Here is a 19,299-nt window from a genome sequence, read left to right as displayed (position 1 = left end):
TGCCCCCCCGGTAGCCTAACCTAACGGTAGCCATGTCTTTGTACTGTGGGAAGAACCGGATGCAGAGGAACCCCATATGGACACAGAGAGAACATGTAAACTCCACACAGAAAGCCTTGTGCCAGAACTCGAGCTCAGGACCGTCTCGCCGACAGGTGACAGTGCGACCCACCGTACCACCGTGCCACCCACGATAAGGAGGACGAGGCCACATCGCTCTTAATGCCCCGTCTCACACGGCAGCCCTGGCGGCTAGGCTACAGAGCCTCCTAACGCGGGTTAATTGTGCTTTAACGCGAGAGACCCACAGCAGGAGAGGCACCTCCTCCAGCAGCTGCCCTGTGCCGGCAGAGGCAGGCCTCAGTCGTGGGGGTCTCCGTTCCCACGGCACCCCTGTACACCTCCGCCCCTCCGCCTATCCTCCGCCCCGCGGCTAATAATAGGCCCTCCCGGTCTGGAGGTTAAGGGGAGCTGATTTTTGTGGGGCTTGGAAACCTTCCCTGCATGCGGTGCCTCCTTGGCTAATAAACAGTGACAGCTGCGGCCTAATCGTCCAGCCGCACGAGCTCACGGCAGCTCAGCGCTACAATTAATTATCAATTTTGCAGGGGCTACAGGTTCCCCACCAGGGCCCACATTAAAGTGCGTCTCATCTCGCCATCTCGCCATACGCTTTTCACGACCGGCTTTCGTTAACGTGCGCATTCTTCTTTCTGAAGTTTTTTTACCACAAGGTCAATTTAGTGGCAGTTCTTAAAAGAAAATCTGAGAAGATCATTATTTCTGTAGTTTACCGCTGCGGAACATTTGCTTGAGAAAGCGATCCACGTGTTCCAAATTGTCACTGCTTGAGTTTTTTCTTTTTCTTTATTCTATGGTGAAAGAGGGAGAGAGTGAAATAGACACTGCAGTCGTGGATGACTTTTGCTGTAGATAATGACTAATTGTTTACTAATCATTTATGCATAATTTGTTAATTAACTATATGACAACACATAATGAATTAATCATTTACAAACATATTTAAATGATTTGTTAATGATTAGTTCTTGATTTACTAATAGCTTATAAACGACATACAAGTGATCATTATTGTTAGGTGATACCAATGATTGTGGCCAAAGTGGGAAAACAAGGCGTTCTGGAAGCTACTACTCAACCAAGACCTGAGGTTTAACCTCCCTATCAACGAAACAGCGATAGACTCCCTCCCCCCTTCATCATTCATAAAACGGCTGAGCGTGAAGAAGCTTCCTTTAGATCATGGGCGAAAATCAATATAAGATGCTTGTTCGCATTTACAGCGGCATGTAATACAACGCAGAGGGAGACAACCAGCATCATTTAAAGAGCATACTCCATTAGGCCTGATCAAAGGGCTAATTAGCGAACAGCCAAGCATTCTTAATTGTCTGAAATGCCTAATGTAGATACTCAAGTCCTCTTAACTGCAAGAAATTGCTTCCTTACACCGTGAGAAATGGACTTGAGCATTCTCTCATTCATGAATACATCTCAATATCCATGTTATTTTCAAATACTTTTGACTGAATAACTGAAAATATATATAATATTATGCTGATTATTCTTCTAAATACGACGCCTAGACTCATTGCCTCTGAAGGAACAAATGCCATTCTGTTTCTCCATTGAACATGACTTTCAGCAGCCCAAATACATCATTCAAATATATGTTTTCTGTATTCTAAAAAAACCAAAAAAACATGAATATCTGTTTCACAGGCAACTGCATGCCTGGATGTGTTTCTTAGTTTATTAAGTCGGACAATGGTTATTCTACAGCCAATAATTATATACAAGCAATTTCCCCATACACAGTAATGAAAAATAGAGATTTCTTGATGTACATTAACACAAGTTCTGTGGTCAATTTAAGGAAGCTAAATAGGAGCTGGAGATGGATATGGGTAAGAAAAAAAAAATTATTAACAATACCAGCAGAGTCCTGGCAATGATTAGAGCAAGTTTCCTGGAACACATACACAGTGCTGCCAACACGTTCATTGGTAAAAGGAGATTTACATCAATGCCAACCATTTTTTTTTCCAAGACAGGCTCGATACAGCAGTTTTCAGCACGTAAAACAGGAACAATTATAACATTTTCAAGGCTGGGGGTGATCTCTGGATCTCCTGGGTGAATTATGCGATGCATACAGCCGGGGATCCGGGGGGGAATCAGGCGTTCCTTATTGAAGGTAAAAAAATCAGCGCTGTTCAGAGATGCGCGCGGCCTGGGTAAATCCGTGGACGCACTGGCCTAATGCCTCTCGGAGAAGGTGTGAAATGTATTGTTAAGAGCAGGGAGCGGGCAGGATGAGAGAGATTTATGCTGTGTTATACAGACTGCTCACTCTATTAAGTTTAATTGGTTTGGGGCTGCACAGCTCGCCGTCCCATCAGAAATATAATAACCGCACTGAAAAAAGGTAACGATTGAGAAAGTTCCAGGGGAAAAGAAATAGTACAGATATTTTCCCATTCTGCCAAGAAAAGACAAAGCGATTGCACGCCATAAAAAGAGGGCAATAAACATACTGGATCCATATATTTGCTATGTGAGAGATGTGGAGGAGGGGGGGGTGAATATGTTTTTCGTTATCAGTGCTGGTCTGTATCTTCTCACGAGATATTGCATGGTTTTTTTTTTCCCCTCCCCGGGGTTACAGAGCGGTGATTGGAGCGTACAGAAAAACATTCTTCTTCGGTAGAGCCTTAAACGTTAGCCGAGGATGATGGGTGTTTCCTAACAAATCACTTACGGGGGCCTCGTCTTGCGGGGCCCGTAATCGGAAACCGCCAGCGCTCCGGGAGCGACCTGGGAAGTCTGGCGAACGGCCGTGCGGTCAGAATCGAGTTTTTGACCCGGGCGAGGAGGAAGCAGGCCCCGTCCACGTCCTCGTCTCGGATGCGTTTCACGAGCAGCTGTTAGCGGCGGTGCATTATTTAAACGCAGCGCAGCCAAGGAGACGACGTTTCCTCCCCGCCGCAGGGGCTCGGAAACTCCATCTCCTCGGCTGTCTGCTCGTAGGCCCCGCGTCGAAGCATGCGGAATAATGGCCTGTAATTTAGGGGGAGTCGACAGCTTAAATACGCGCTCCTCCGAATTGTTTTGTTATTGTTAACCGCCCTGAGCGAGGAGTGAGACTTAAAGAGTGTTTGTATTGCACGCGAGCTCACACAGCACGCTGATGAAATGCCAAAAAGTGTGACTCCATTGAAGCCTTGCGGAGAGCTCTTCCCGCGGTGTGCAGCAAATCCGTTCCGAGGAAACATTCGGGAACCCGTTAACAGAGCCGTCAAGTTGGGTCCTTACCGTTGACTGGGGGTTTACCGGGGAACTTAAACTGGATATCGATGCAAAGCCAAGAAAGCTGGTCTGAATAATCATCCAGTTATGTAAATGGATTCATGTTTGAGAGATTTGTGCGTTTGTTGGTGAGAACTTCCCCCAGGTTAGAACAAGCTTATAATTGAATATGTAAACGAGGTACTCGGGAATCTAGCACCCTGTTTTCTGAGAAAACAATTATTGTGCGCATTGCACTTTTCATTAGCTCCAAGATTTATGCATTGCAAATTAATCTTGGGGCAAATTAGACTGATTTGAAGTTTCTTAATTATTTTCACCCAGTCATTAGACACCTTCCTAAAACACACACAATGACAATTAGGCATGACGCTCACTTAGAGCAATTCTCATGTGAAAGGTTTGAAGTTACTGTACAACTACGTCAGCGTCAGGAAACAGAGCCACAGTTCGATTTGTCAATAATCCACATCGCCATCAAATACCACATTATCATAACATAACAATTGCCTTTTGTGAGTGGCAGTGAACTTAGCTGTGCTGCTATGCCAGAGGTAGAAAATCCATTCTCACAAAGTAAAAATCTTCCTTAATATTTTGTCCCGATCACCTGGGTTTGCTAATTAGCACAATTCTTAACACATTCCTGTTATAGCCTTCTAACATTACACCTTGCCGGCCAGCGAGGGATGGGTTCTCCCCTGTAAAGCCGGCCTCCTGAGATTTCTTCCCATTGGTTTTTTCTCACCGCTGTTTGATGGTTCTTCTCCCCACCAGGGAGCTTTTCACCTCTCTTGCTATTTGGTGGGTCAGGTCTGGTGCATTTCTGCTACTCTGCTTCTGCTACTCTGTAAGGCATCTTTGAGGCAGGCTTCAGTGAAAAGCGCTATGCAGCACAAATAAAACTTCATTGAATTGAATTCTTCAGTCAGGACGTATGACAAATTAATGAAATCAGCTGGCTGAGTTCATGGGTGGAAGAAACACATGGCAGGACTTTAACTTTCTGACCCCTGGACTTCCCACCTCTGCACTGTACCCCACTTAGTGTGGAGCTACTCTAACCAAGCAAGCAGACTGTGACCCCCTCCCGCTGTGGTAAGTGAGACTGAGAGGACTGAAGCGGTGTTAGGTAAAAGCGGGGAGGAATCTCTCGTTGCTGCCACCGATTTCTACATGAACCGAGGGAAGAGCCAGCAAGCCGCCCCTCCTGGGAGAAGACTTACCCATCTGGACGTCTATCAGGCTGGGATGCCTCTCCATGGGGAACAGGACCTTGGGGGGCCGGGTGGTGAGCAGAGCTACAAAAAGAACAGCCAGATATAAGTCAGGAGGAATTATGGGAGCAAAGCTACAGAGGCAACATGGAGTTTGACCGTCGGGGCCCCAAGTCAGTGATTTCAGTCTAGGACCTTCGTTGAGGTCAAAAGACCCAGGGTGTATTCTGGTCTCTTGATCTGGAAGAGAATAACCTATATTTCCCTGATTCTAAGAATGCTATTCTATACATTATATTGGGCAGGTTTCACAGAGGCAGGTTAATTATACTAATTTGAGGGTTTTTTTTGGAGAATCCATGAAACATAAAATGTAATCAATGATTAGGCTTAATCTGTGAAATTGGCCCACATTGTCCCGCTGACTTAGTTCACATTTTTTAACTGAAGAAAATACAATAAATGAACAGGGAAAAGTAGTGAAGGGTTATCAGCCCTGTATTCTCAACACATTATTTCAAGTCAGATGGATCCACTTAATTCACTCTCTCTTTCTGTCCCTCTAATACTTGGGGCAATTGGAATAAAAAAATATATGCTTCTAACATGCACACACACACACACACACACCTCCACACTCATGCATTCATGCACACACACACACACACACCTCCACACTCATGAATTCATGCACACATGCATGCACACACACACACACACACACACACACCTCCACACTCATGCATTCATGCACACATGCACACACACACGCACACCTCCACACTCATGCATTCATGCACACACATACACACACACCTCCACACTCATGCATTCATGCACACATGCATGCACACACACACACCTCCACACTCATGCATTCATGCACACACACAAACACACACACACACACACACACACACCTCCACACTCATGCATTCATGCACACATGCACACACACACACACACACACCTCCACACTCCTGCATTCATGCACACACGCACACATATACGCACACCTCCACACTCATGCATTCATGCACGCACACACACACACACACCTCCACACTCCTGCATTCATGCACACACACACACACACACGCACACCCTGGCAGGGATACAGTTTGTCAGTGAGAGCCCATAAGCTCCACAGTGGATGACAAAAATGAGAAACGCCTTCGTCCTCTGGAGTGTTGTGCTAACACCACTGCTGGTGAACTGCAGGGTGGAGGAGTCAGGTCCAACATCGCAGGCCTTTCTGACAATACAAAAGGTCCTTGGCTCAAATATGTAAGGCATCGCACGACAGTCGTGCCGCGATGAAAACCGCTACTAAGAGTGTTCCAGAATATACCTGAGCTTATGCAGCACCCAGCGCACTTCAACCTCGCATAAGTAGGCATAAGAATGTGCATATAAAGTTTATGTATACTTATACATATGTACTTAGAAATTCTGAAATTAATCTAATTCAACTTTTCACTCAAATTGTTATGCTGATAATAATATGGTCTCAGACTTTTGGACCCCGCTGTAGAACACAACGGTATGAATGTACATAACAAAGTAAGGTAATAGGTCATAGACAAGAGAGAGCGTCTTATTGATTTACTTCTCCATAAAGAAAAGAGACACGCCAGAGGCTTAAGGGAAACTGAGGCTGGTCCAAGGTATTGATCCTACTGGATCACATCCGAATACATAATAGTGTTAAAAAGTCTAATAGGAAAAACTATTATGATTCCAGTGCTCCCCCTCTGTTAAGCCTTAAAAAAACAGTGGTACTGAGAAGAAATACTTCAATTCACTCAGTATAATAAGGAATGACAATTCAAAATGATCACAACTAGGGTTTTGGATTTCTGGGGTTTTACATTTGTGAAAAATGTGAATAAATCTTTTTTTTTTTTTTTGAGATTGTGGCAATGTGCAAGTTGTTTAATAATGAAATGTTGATTTATCTCACATTCAACTTTCATCTGGGGAATACACAGCATGGTTTCGCTTTGCAAATATATTCAGGAAAGCAATTTTTCTGTGCTCAGTGATTTCTAAACATTCCATGAGTGGGCAATATATATGGTAGGACAAAAGCTTACTTAAAATACAATAGAGAGTTTAAAATTGACAGAGAAAGATGTAATTAAATACACAGCAACATGTTTTTTTAACAAAGAGGTAGACCATGGTCAATAGATCATTCGCATGTAAACAGACACATACATGCATTCAAACACAAGCCAGCAAATATGTGCATGAACAGAGTTGTGCACACACACACGCACACACACACTCACACACACACACACACGCGCACACACACACACATACACACGCACACACATATACACACACACACACACACGCGCGCACACACACACACACACACACACACATATACACACACACACACACACGCACGCACACACACACACACACACACACACACACTCATGAATGACCAGCATAGGTCCCCGTGGCGTGCGCACGCCGTGCTGGACTGTAGTTTATTCCGAGCTCCCGGGGGACGGTGAGAGAAAGCCCTCGACGTAACCTTCAATCCAAGGAGAGTGTGGAAATTGTGCGTTATGAAAATTCTTATCTTTGGGCCCCTGCTTAATTTGGCCTCTCCATTGTGCGCGAGGGGGGTGCGGCGCGGGAGTGAAGGATGAGGCAGGGGCCCTCCATCCGTCTTGGGGGGACAGGCGCGGCTTTAGCATGCAAATGAAAGCTATCATTCTTGTCAGCGTCGGAGTCGGAGCACGCGCCCGAAGCCCGCGGTCGCTTAATATTCTCCCGCCGGCCGGACCACCCTCTCTCAGGCAGCGGCCCCCGCGCGGCCCCCCGCCCCGTCAGAGCCCCGGCAGCCGGACGCCTATCTCCCGCTCCGCCTTGGCCTCGCTCGCTCTCTCTCCCTCCCTCGCTCGCTCGCCCACGCACGCCCCCGCTGCCTCTCCGTCAGAGAGATAACGCAGACGCCCCTCCTTTAGTCATTGCCGCGGCGCGGCCCGCTGTGTTGTCAGCGCATGCGGCTCACGTGAGTAAGCGTTAGCCTTTCGCTCGCAGTAGCCGGCGGGCTACACCTGGATGCTAACCGCTAATAGACCCCTGACCACTGATACAACGTACGGCTTCTTTTTCTCATGAATTGACTTTTATTTCTCAGTTTAAAAAAAAAAATCCTGAATGGACTTTTATTTCTCAGTTGTTTTTTTCATCCTGAGTGGACTTTTATTTCTCATCTTTTAAAAAAAAATCCTGAGTGGACTTTTATTTCTCAGCTATTTTTTTTTTTCATCATGAATGGCGTTCATTTCTCCATTTCTGCCAGTTGTCGATCACAGTAAATCGATTAAAAGTCTCTCCGTGGTGTCTGTTATCACTGAACATCAGAGTTCGAGCCGCTACAAAATGTTCTGTGTTGTTTTTTTATAGCCCAGTGCACTAGAAGGCATTTAGATTAGAGATTGCACAATCTCTCTATTCTGTGATGGGCGCTGCTGGGTAGAAGTGACACTTGTGGCGCGTGAATCTGGGCCGTGCCAGGGCAGTCTAGGGCCATCAGTCTCGCGTGGGTGGTGCACAGTCGGCCCTTGCGTAGCCCCTGTGACGTACACGAGGGATTCAGTTGAGGGGACAACAGTGTTCATTGCTCGAGTGACCCCAGAAGCCATCCTGCAGCCTGAAGCTTGCTGTTTGCACACACGTATGACTGGGTCTCCTCTGAGCCCTGCGCTGTGTGTGCATGGCTGGTGGCTTGCTGTTTGCACACACGTATGACTGGGTTTCCTCTGGCCCAGCTCTGTGTGTGAATGGCTGGTGGCTGTGGTGTGAAAAAAAGCTGCTGGCGTGTTTCAGTGCTTGATGCATAGTAATCCTCATGATATAAATGTTACAACAGTAGTTTGGCATAATATAATAATTTTAACAAAAGTTTTTATCTTTCTATAACAGATCGAATGGATGTGCATATCCCTGAACACAGGCTTACATCATAACTGCAGGGTATTTCATAACATTTTTGAAAGAGGAGGCTCTTTTCAGATGTGGTATTTAGATGCACCTGGCCTACAAATGTAAATATGGCTTCTTACACCCATTACTGTAGCACACTGCCCTCATAGCCTCACTGTGGTCTCACATAAATTCAACATGCTGGGGCAGTGTGCATTTGTGTTCACATTACACACTCACCTCAGAAAGACGTCAGTCTGCATTCAGTTCAAACGGAGAGCCGTGCTGCAATACTTATGCAACACAGTGTCTGTAGAGACCACCTTTTCTCTTTTTGTTTGCTCTGCGAAAACCTGACACGCCAGCTACAGCTTACAGCAAAAAGCGTGCATCCTTAACTCGCTCGGACAGAGTGTGAGCTCTGCAGAAGTCCAGGCCTCCTCAAAGGACCTCCCCGCAGATCAGACTGTTCAGATCAGTCTGTTCACCGCGGAAGCTAATACAGACGCAGGAACACACAGATTGACACACGACAGTGAATGCACTGTCTCTCCATAGAGCTGGTTGTGTTCCCTATAGCAGTTCCTCCATGCATGGGTGGCAATCAATTAAAAAGTAAGAATGCCCAAAGGAAGGGAAAACATTGTTTGGTTAATTTAATGAACAATTTTAAAAAATCACTTCCAGGCCATTTCACAACTATGGACATAGAAGGTGATGGAATTATAATGAAAACTTTTTGGTCCATAACTTGATGGTGATGGACCATTTTGTGAAAACCATAAACTTCTGAACTGAACAATGAATGGGATCAAACACAAGTTGATGAAATTATAATCCATATTTCCAAGCTTTCAGAAATTGAGACAGATATGCAGCATGAATAATTGAAATTGTATTATAAGTACAATAAGAGAAAATGCATGATGAAATATTATGAAACTATTCAGTTTCACAGTTCACGCACCAATAATTAACACGACAGCTAACTTCATTCACTATACATATAATGGTACAGTTCCTGAGCTGTGTAAAATGTATTTAACTTCAGGAATTGAAAAATACCACAATCAATTGCAATAAAATTAACTCCCTGAATTGACTGAATTCAAATGAATATGATGCCAACCCAGATGATGAAAATAGAGAAGCAGAGTTTATGTGGTCCTGTGTGTCTTGTCAAGTGTTCTTTACATGGGAATGTTTGACAGCTTGGGAATGAATCAGAGACACAATATTGTCAGCACATATTATTTCGCCATAACTGAGCCCTGAAATGGATTCGGAGAGCATCGTCAAAATGTACCACATTATTCTCTCCCAGGCTCCCAAAACAGAACCTGACTACATTCAAATCGTCATTTACAGATAATGACCCTCTGCTATTTCTCTGGCTTCTCCTCCAAATCTAGTCGTTAAGTCTCCGTGGTCTCCCGGATCTCATTCCTCCAGCAATGAAAGTGGAATTACTTCTCTTTCAAACACTTCCCAAAAAACTTCCACACTGTCTCTGTCTTTTGTCAGGTTAAACAATCTGCTTGTCTGGTGTTTTTACATACATGGTAATGTAGAAAAAAGAGGTTAATATAGAGAGAAGAAATTCATTGGTTTGATACCATCAGACATGAAAAGACATTTTTAGACTGTAAGGGGACATTTTGTTCACAGAATGTGTCTACAAAGGTAACAAAATGCTTAGAAAAGACTTTCTCTCCTGAGTCACTATCCTGAAAAGTTTTTGCTAGGCTAGTCGGAGAGTCAGATTCCTCATTACCAGACACAAGTTTCACTGTAGCTAAAAAAAGTTAATTCTCTTAAATGATCTTTCACTCCACTGAGTCGTATTTCCTTGTGGTGGTTTGCATCATCATATCAAATAGTCTGTTTTCACTCAAGTGGCCTAGTTAATGTAAGATAGCTGTGTGGTGTTATTGCATCAAAGCCCTGGCTCATGATATATTAGCATCAAATCTCTTTTTTTTCAAGTTTCACCAAAAGCACACACATCATATCACAATTGTTGTCACCTTGAATTCCATGATCAGTAGAAGTCTTCCAGCATATGAGTCAACTCAGCCGTATTCACACCCACGAATGTATGGATTTGAATATGTCTTCCTCATATCGCTGACTTTACAATATCTATACATTTACACTTATGACAAAATGACAGACACGGTGTAATTTAGCATGCTAATCCACATATTAATTAAAAGTTCAAAGTAAGTGCATTACAGAGTTTATAAGTTGCTTATGAAACCACTTGTAATAGACTGGTGCATTGTGGTTGCATTGTCTAAAATAGTCTTGGTTAACTGGTGTTGTTGGGCACAAGGCGTGTGTGGTTGGTTGGGGTGTTGTGGTCACATGAACTTTGAAAATTAATTCTTACTGCAACCACAGTAACAATTTACAGATATACAGTATAGCATGGGAAAACTGTTCCCTCTTGCTTTTCACACAAACAATGTATCAACAATGGAGTCATGAACATCTGACAAAGCACACATCATTTCACATAACTCACAATGTCCTGAGGATTAAAATCAGGATTACGTTATTAATTGAGATTTAACCTGCTTCAGGGAACATATGATGAAACTCGATAAGTTGCCATGGTAATAAACCCCTTATCAGCTTGTTACACGAAACCGAGGAAAAAAAAGTCACATTTTTCAAAAGCCTGAAGTTATCCTGGGTAAATACTGAATGGAACACGGTGAAACAAGTCATTCTACTGAGCATTTGATAGAGACACAGGCCCAGTCTAGGGGGATAACAAGGTCAGCAGAAGCCTGAAGAGGGGACCCGTATGACCAATCAACCATGCCTGTGTTCCCAAACCTGAAGCATGAAGCCTGGGGGGGGGTGGGGAAACTCCCCGTAACAAAAGACGACTACTCACTAAAAGGCAACATAAATGCTACATAAAAAGAAAGATGTTGGCACTTCAGAACAGGAACACGGTCGTGAAAGATTAACGACGCTCGTACGAAGGCCACGCGAACGCAAACATGAGACGAGAGTGAAGATTAAAAGCCCTGTCTTTGCTCAACGCGTTAACCACTTGAAGAAATGTCTCTTGCATCAGAAGCAAGATCCTTAATTTATTATTTGAATGAAACAACATCAACGTAGCAGACTCTGTTGTTTATATATGCAGAGCGTTCCTCAAGCCCCAGACACTCAGAGCAGATGGCAAGTCGCAAGCGATCGATTCGTTTAGCGTGGCTTGTAGCGATTTGACTTTCTTACATTAAACGTGATGTTTCACTATGGCAGTATTTGATCTGTGGCACACAATTCCTCTTATCTGCTCAATTTAATAAGCTAACAATTTGCCATATCATTATAAACTGGGTCAAGTGCTGATCAAAAGATAGTTATTGATCAAAAAAATCATTACTTTGGACGGATAAAAATCAAAGCTTGTAAGCCTTGCTGTTCAGCGTTAAGCCCGTGAGCGATTTTTGCTGTGACATGTTCAATTTACAGAGGAAGCACAGACACACACAGATCAACACCCCACAGACCCCCTTTATATTCCACCCTTCAGTTCGACCTTAGGAGTGTTTTATCTATCTCAGTTACAGCCTATCAAACAAATTCAAACAGATTACTTTGGTTAGGCGTCTTCATAGATTGGGCCAAAAGTGCTGAACTGGTATAATAATAATGAAATGGAATGTGAATTCAAACAACTGAAGCTTTTTGTCACGGCAGTTCTGACTCATAAAGCAATTTAAACTATCCCGCTAAGCTATCTGTGCTAGGCTGAGGTACTTTCTCACTTTTATTTGACACAAATAGTATAGGGGGGAACGGTGAAATGTCAGTGACGGCACAAGCATTGCCTGTCACTGTGTCTTGCATTGGAGAGTGTCAGGAAATGTCAGGAGTGTCAAAAAATTGGCAACTCTTGATTCAACTTTTTAGAGACCCCTGAACGGATAACGTGCCATTATGAGACACTCTCTTGCCGTCCTCTCCAAATAACCCTTTGAATAGCAGGTTTTTTCTAATGTTTTTTTAAAGGTTATTTCAAATGCTGCTTATAAAGGCTTTATGAAGCATATGTAAAGCCTTCATAAACATAATATAGTGGCTTCACAAACCATACATAAGCAAATTTCATACTTCATAAAGGCAGACATAACACCTTCTTATCCAACACGTTACTGTATACCAAATGTGACATAACCAAGAATGTAACTTCGCCAAAGGTTAAATGTTGCAACGGGTGACGTAAAACATCTAGAGGTCCACTGCCTTCAGTCAGCAATAGTGATGGTTATATCTGCATTTGACTGCTCAGTTAAGAATATCGTGAACACATATTGATGATCTTAAGCCTGATTTATACTCAATATTTTGTCTTACAACCAAAATTAAAGTGTCGCACAACCTTTTGCATTTGTACTACATTGCAGGTAACGGTCTGCGATGAGGGTTCTATGGTCTCTATGGTAACGAGACATTGAACTCCTGACCGTTTGTTTACATTTTTTGAAAACAAGACGTGACATTCAGTGTTCCATCTGGCTGATCCTGCCCCATAAAAATAAAATATAACTCTTTCTTTTGTTGAAAATACAGGATTTACATCATAGGACACTTGTCGCGACAAGTATAAATCAGGCTTTACATCTTGAAGGGTTAAACGACACCAGCCCACCCACAGAACCCTACTTAACGGCAGAAATTGCCTCGCGTCAGTCAGATGTCTCATCTTGCGGCAGACATTTTAATTAGAGCAGGGTGAAGAGTCCTGTCATCCCCCTATGAGGTTCGAAACACGCTGTGAATTTTGTGAGAACTTTAAAATAAAACTTTGACGTCGAAAAATGCAAATAGTAATCTATTCCAGGGAAACGGGTATGGGAGCACTTATTTTAAGAGTTTGAACGACTGAGGTGGGAAGCACGCAGACTCAATGAGCTTAATAATAAAGAGCTGCTGTATTTTCAGAGGGAGGGTTTCAGCTACCATTACCTGCCTATACTTCACAGGTTATACCAGGAGGTGCAGCACACTTAGCTGATGCTTTTGAATATTTGATATGTAACTTTATTGTAAAAAGGCATTACTAGCAATTCCCTTTTTTTCCCCTAAAATATGCTTTCCCCTGTTCTCTCCCACTGTGGAATGGACAATCACATTCATCAGCAAGGCTTGCTTCTGCAATCCCTCACGAGAGACCAGACAAACATGCATTCTCTTTCACAACACGTAATGTCTGCTGCCACTTCTTACCACAGCAACAGTCGACAAATCGACCCTGTGGAGAAATGCGGAGGATGAATACGCTTAACACAGAGCCTAATAGGTTGAGCACGTGCTCCAGATTGACCAGTGGGGGTCGCTAGTGAGCCACGAGACGCTGTAATCCTGGCTGACTGAAGTCCTTCCTCCCCGGGTGACGCTGGAGCCAGCTGAGTAACAGTGTACGAGGCTCTGGAAGCACATCAGCCCTGGCACAGCCAGGATGGAAACCAGACCACAGAGCCCAAACACAGTGAGTACTGGCACGGGCAGATTTCAAACCAGACCGTAGGGCCCATCCCTACACTAGCTGCTGAACAGGAAGAAGCACACAACAGATCCAGGGATTGCAGGATGGACTGAAGTGCACGACCAGTACGCAGGAGTAGGAACTCATGTACTTTCATTTCAGGGACTAGAAACACGAGGCAAGAAATCACGGCAAACACACAGAAGGCAACACGTGGCTACACAATGAAAACACAGGAATGCATCTAAGCACACAGCAAAGAACCAGAGACCATGAGTATATACGTGTATGCAAGGGGAACACTAGGGGAAAAGTAACCAAAGCAACTAATGCGAAACTATGAAACTAGTAAGGGAAAGAATACCAATGAAATAATAATTTACCATTCACCGTTCCAGATAACAGTCATGTATTTTAGGCTACAGGCCAAGCCCCTGAAGGCAGGCTGTGACACCTTTTAAAATCATTTATCAGATAACAGATTGCATTTGACACATAGACTGTTGACAGTTCATATATTTTAGTTGTTTGATCATTATTAGGGTCAGATGCTGGTCCCCTAAATAGTTACATTTGGGACCTGTAGCCCCCAATATATATATATACTTACTGTATCACTACCTGTGTCTCTCAACACATATTTTGATTAACTTGAGTTGTAGCTAATTAGTTTTAACAGTCAGTCAATGCAAATGAATGTATATAACTGAAGAAAGGGTTTGTTGTTTCAATTGATTTTTTTTTTTTGCCCCCCAAATGCCAGGGCAGTGCCTATATTATGAATACAAAAAACAGCCTTCATGTAAAACAACTGCGAAACAATGAAATGGCAGTGTCAGCAGCATCTTACACTCAGCAGCATTAAACTCTTAGCAGCGGCCAAGAGCACGATTATTCACATTTCACAAAACAAATGGAGTTGCCTTCTAAGCAATTTTCAGCAGTACTATTTTACAAGTTGACTTTGCATATAAAAATACACCTCAGTAAACTAACAAGAAACATGCTACTGGAAACTAAATATGTGATTAATTGTACACTCAATATGTGTCTCAAATTACATTTAAATGCCATTATTTTCCTCTTTCTTTGCAAAACCATGGCCATTAAGAATTCAGCAGCTTCGTGTGTCAGCTGATATATTTATTTATTTAGCAGAATTTGTCACACACCACATAGACTTGCTTGAATGCACACTGATGACCATGCAACTAGCGCAATAAATGATTGTCCCATATCTGGCAACTCTAGCATGTAAAAACCAACATCAGCAGCTCCCAGAGACACACTTAAAGCCTCGCTATGCACTGTTCAGCAGTCCTAATGTTCCAGTTCATGTACAGTACAAAAAAACAAGAGTGACAATAAAGATAGAACAACATTTTACGATCAGTTACTGATACTGAAAATTTGTTTTTGCAGGCATAAGGAATTCATCCTATCCTTCATCCTTCTGAAGGAAGAGTAGAACGCTTTTTCAGTGAATATTTCAGTCAGATCTTACACCATAATGGGTTATAGCAGAGGTGTCAAACTCCAGTCCTGGAGGACAGCAGATTCAAAGACTTTCATTGGCTAAAGAGTCCACACACCTTGTTCTCAAGGCCTTAGTTGGCTGCTGATTGAAAGGAAACCACAAACACCTGTAGACACTGCAGCCCACCAGGACTGGAGTTTGACACCTCTGGGTTGCAGTGATAGACACCTTGCTAATTTCCACAGTCAGTGGACTGAAAGATGCACTTTCATCAGAGAGACGGACTACAGAGCCACATTCTGCTTTCAAACGGCACAGTGAGAAATAGTATTTCTTCCAGCAGATACACATTAAACCAGTTGTTCCCAAACTCGGTCCTGGAGTACCCCTGTGTATGCTGGGTTTTGTTTCAACCGTAATTGCCATCAAATAATTTTAACAAGCAGATAATCTTTCTTCAGTAAGTGCTCGTCATCTTAAGATGTATTATTTACTTTAAACCACATTATGCCAGACATATCTTTGCAATGACATGATGAATAAAAGAAACATATTCTTGCAAACAATTACATAAGACGAGGTAAACTGATAGGTTCATTATTAGGCAATTCATTCAGCAGTTAAACATGTGTAATTTCTTTGTCATTTTTTCCCTTAAACGTATAAACACACTGCAGGTTGGCCTTGTTATAATTTGCTTTGCCTTTGAATTCTTCATTATCTTCCAAATGGTTAGTTTTGGTGGCCAGGTGTCAACACTTTCACCAATTAGGAGCCCACTGATTCACTGCAGTCTGTAATTTGATCAGTTAAAACTAATTAACCACTTTTTTTGATGAAACCACAATGCTAAATAACTTCATTGAGAACTTGTGAACGAAGGGTTGAAAAATACTCTCAGCAGCTGGCATGTACTGTACTGTATATTCATCTGAAGAGTTACCTGATAATGAATGTAGAGGCAATCTGAGCAGGCCCACCAAAGCATTTTATCATTATGATCGTTGTGGTTGCACAATTCAGAAAGCATTCATTGTTTCTCCCCACATAGGCTGGGTCATCATTCTAAGCAATGTAGTGTGTGTGCGTGTGTGTGTGAGTGTGTGTGTGTGTGTGTGTGTGTGGGAGGGGGGGGGGAGTGGTGTTGGGTAGTAAGGTGCAAAACAGCTTTAGGTGCAAAACAATCATAGCATCATTAGTAAACTAATGGAAAGGCATCCTGAGAAAAATGATAAAAGTTCATTTTGAGGTGCTGGCTGAACATGTTTCCCTGGCCTACTCCAGACATGACAGGCAATTATTTACTCATGGAAAAAAAGACCTTGGCACTGGAAATGGGATCCTACCAAATAAAACAACTTTTCATTTAATAGCTCAATTAATTACGCCTCCCTTCAGTGCATTCTGTTATGACTGCTACCTAAAGAAAGGAAACTGAAAAGTTCAGTTCGTTTAGACAGTATCATTGGGCAGGGAAAACAACATGGATGCCACTGTGCCACGCAGTCTCTTGGTACCGCACACTGTTTCTTTGAGGGCTCCTCAGAGCCCTGTATGATATGCTATACGGGGCAAAGTGACACGGAGCCTTGATCTGTGAGCTGAGGCCTGTCATTCAATCTGACAGGCCTGTTTCTCCACCAGATCTATGCAGCCAGGAGAACGCATCCAGGACAACCCCCTCAGGGAGGGAGAGAGAGAGAGAGAGAAAGAGAGAGTGAGAAGGACGGAGAGAACGAGAGCTCATGGGACCCGAGCCAAGAAGAAGACCAGAGACAGAACACATCCAACGACCGAGCATGGAAAGAGAGAAAAATAAATATAAACGGCAACAAAACCCAACTCCACCACGCAGACGTGGGATAGCGACACGGGGGATTTTGATTGGCCGGAAGCTGAGCCGGCTTTTCCGCTCGACTGTAACACAGGCCACGCACACGCTAATGGTGACCTGGCTGGAGGTGGGATTGAATGTGTAACACCGGTGAGCCGCAGTGCTGCAACATAGCTATTAGCCACCAGAGTGCAAAAGGTTATTGGGAGGCTAATTACAGCGAGGCAGACTGCGCTGCCCCTTATTTCACTTTGGAAACACGTCGGACGCTACAGGATGCTATAATCCTGACTGACAGCCCTAAATAGCCGTGACCTTCAACTGTTAGAGGCTGCCCGGACGCGGAGAGATGAAAGGAAAAAGGGGGAAGGAGAGGTTGTCAGCACGTTCGATTGTAAGGCTTACAAAATAGTTTGATTAAAAAAAAGAGAACGAGATTAGACAGTTTCCACCCCCTTCCATTTTCCGGGGTCGACTCTAACCATGAGAGTGCAGGTGCTGCGGCTTGGCCAAAGTAAATAGTGGCTTTGCCCATGGGCTTCCAAACCTGCTCCACAGCCAAACGCTGATTACATATGATCGTGATTGAGGCACTGTTGTTGGATGCATGATGGATTGCTGTCGTCTGTCCAACCAGGGCTGAGAGGCCAGGGTTATCTGCAGTGCGTGGAACAGGGCCCATGGCCCAGTCATGAAAGCGGGAAACGAAGGGTGGCTGGGGGGCTCATTCGGATAAGGCACCACACTGTTGCGCACGGATGGGGCCCACGGTCTCAGGTCTCGAATCCAAACTGCGGCCAGTAACTCTGTAAGGCACCACACAATTGGCAGTTGCATTGCCCAGGGAATGAGAGGTTCCAGTCAGTAAGGGGTTCATGTTCATGGCTGTCTAGTAACCCCCACTGGTTGCTGGGGACTGCTGGCAAGCCACACATTAATAGCCTTCCTCCAGCTCCACTCTATGGTAGCTTAGCTGTAGTCTGTGCTGTGGTGTGGTGTGAAAATAATTTGAAGAATTCACAGAATTTGGAGTATATTATTTTATTTCAATTATGTCATTTTTGGCCCTGTATATTGTACCTTACTTTTACTACTTTACAGCGACTTACTGATTATTACTACTATTACTACTATTACTACAACTACTGCTACTACTTTTACTACTACTACTATGAATACTACTACTAATACTACCACTACTACGAAAACTATTACGAATACTACTACTGCTACTACTACTACTACGAGTACTACTCTGGGCCTCCTCAAACCTAACCCTTGCAGCCCACCAACTGTATTTGCGATGTCTGTGAAGTCACCCACGAAATGTCAGAAGCCACACTCACCCATGCAGAACAAGATTTGGTTATAGTGGCTGTGCTCGAACGAATGGTTTGAAAATGAAAAGCAATGAAAACAAAGGAGTCACGCTCCATGACAATTATATCTGGGGCCTGGAAAGTGAGGTTTTTAAACACAAAGAACACTATTTGCACGTAGGACTTGTTGGTGCAAAAAGCCTTTTAACCAGTGTGACCTTTCTTTAGAGAGGCCTGATGGGTTGTAATTTATAGATTAGAGTCACGCTCAGCTTCCAAAATGCCCCACTGAATAATACATCAAAATCCTTTCTTATTCAAAGTTTCTTCCACTATTACTATATTTGTATTTAACATTGCATCAGGGGAAAAATTAATAAATCATGAGAGAATGAAGGAAAATGGCAAAGTCTCAATTAAATGGAATATGTAGGCTAAACATGGTCACCTTGTGCTTTGGTTGACATAAATCTTCAAATTGAAGCCTGGTTCAAAATTATACAGCTGGTAGTTAATATTTCATTCTTGGACTATGAAATAACACAACCTTTCTGGCACCCTTCCCTTCTTTGTATTTCAAACATGGCCATATGTCTTTTCCAATTGATAGCTCATTACGCTCACAGTTAAGCTATTATTGATGCTGAACCGCCAGAACA

At 43.4% G+C, this 19,299-nt stretch overlaps 1 protein-coding gene across 1 annotated transcript in view; it reads right to left on the bottom strand.

Annotated features, from left to right (window-relative positions):
• Positions 1 to 19,299, bottom strand: part of il1rapl2 (interleukin 1 receptor accessory protein-like 2) — a 236,921-nt gene that overhangs the window by 47,703 nt on the left and 169,919 nt on the right. Inside the window, exon 5 of the mRNA XM_061236197.1 lies at positions 4,557 to 4,631. Within this exon, the coding sequence (XP_061092181.1) occupies positions 4,557 to 4,631 (75 nt within the window). The remainder of the gene's footprint in view (positions 1 to 4,556; positions 4,632 to 19,299) is intronic.

This window comes from Conger conger, chromosome 3 (genome assembly GCF_963514075.1).
Source record: "Conger conger chromosome 3, fConCon1.1, whole genome shotgun sequence".
NCBI classification, from domain to species: domain Eukaryota; kingdom Metazoa; phylum Chordata; class Actinopteri; order Anguilliformes; family Congridae; genus Conger; species Conger conger.
The sequence above is the reverse complement of the archived record's forward strand: the minus strand, read 5'-3'. Positions and strand labels throughout refer to the sequence as shown.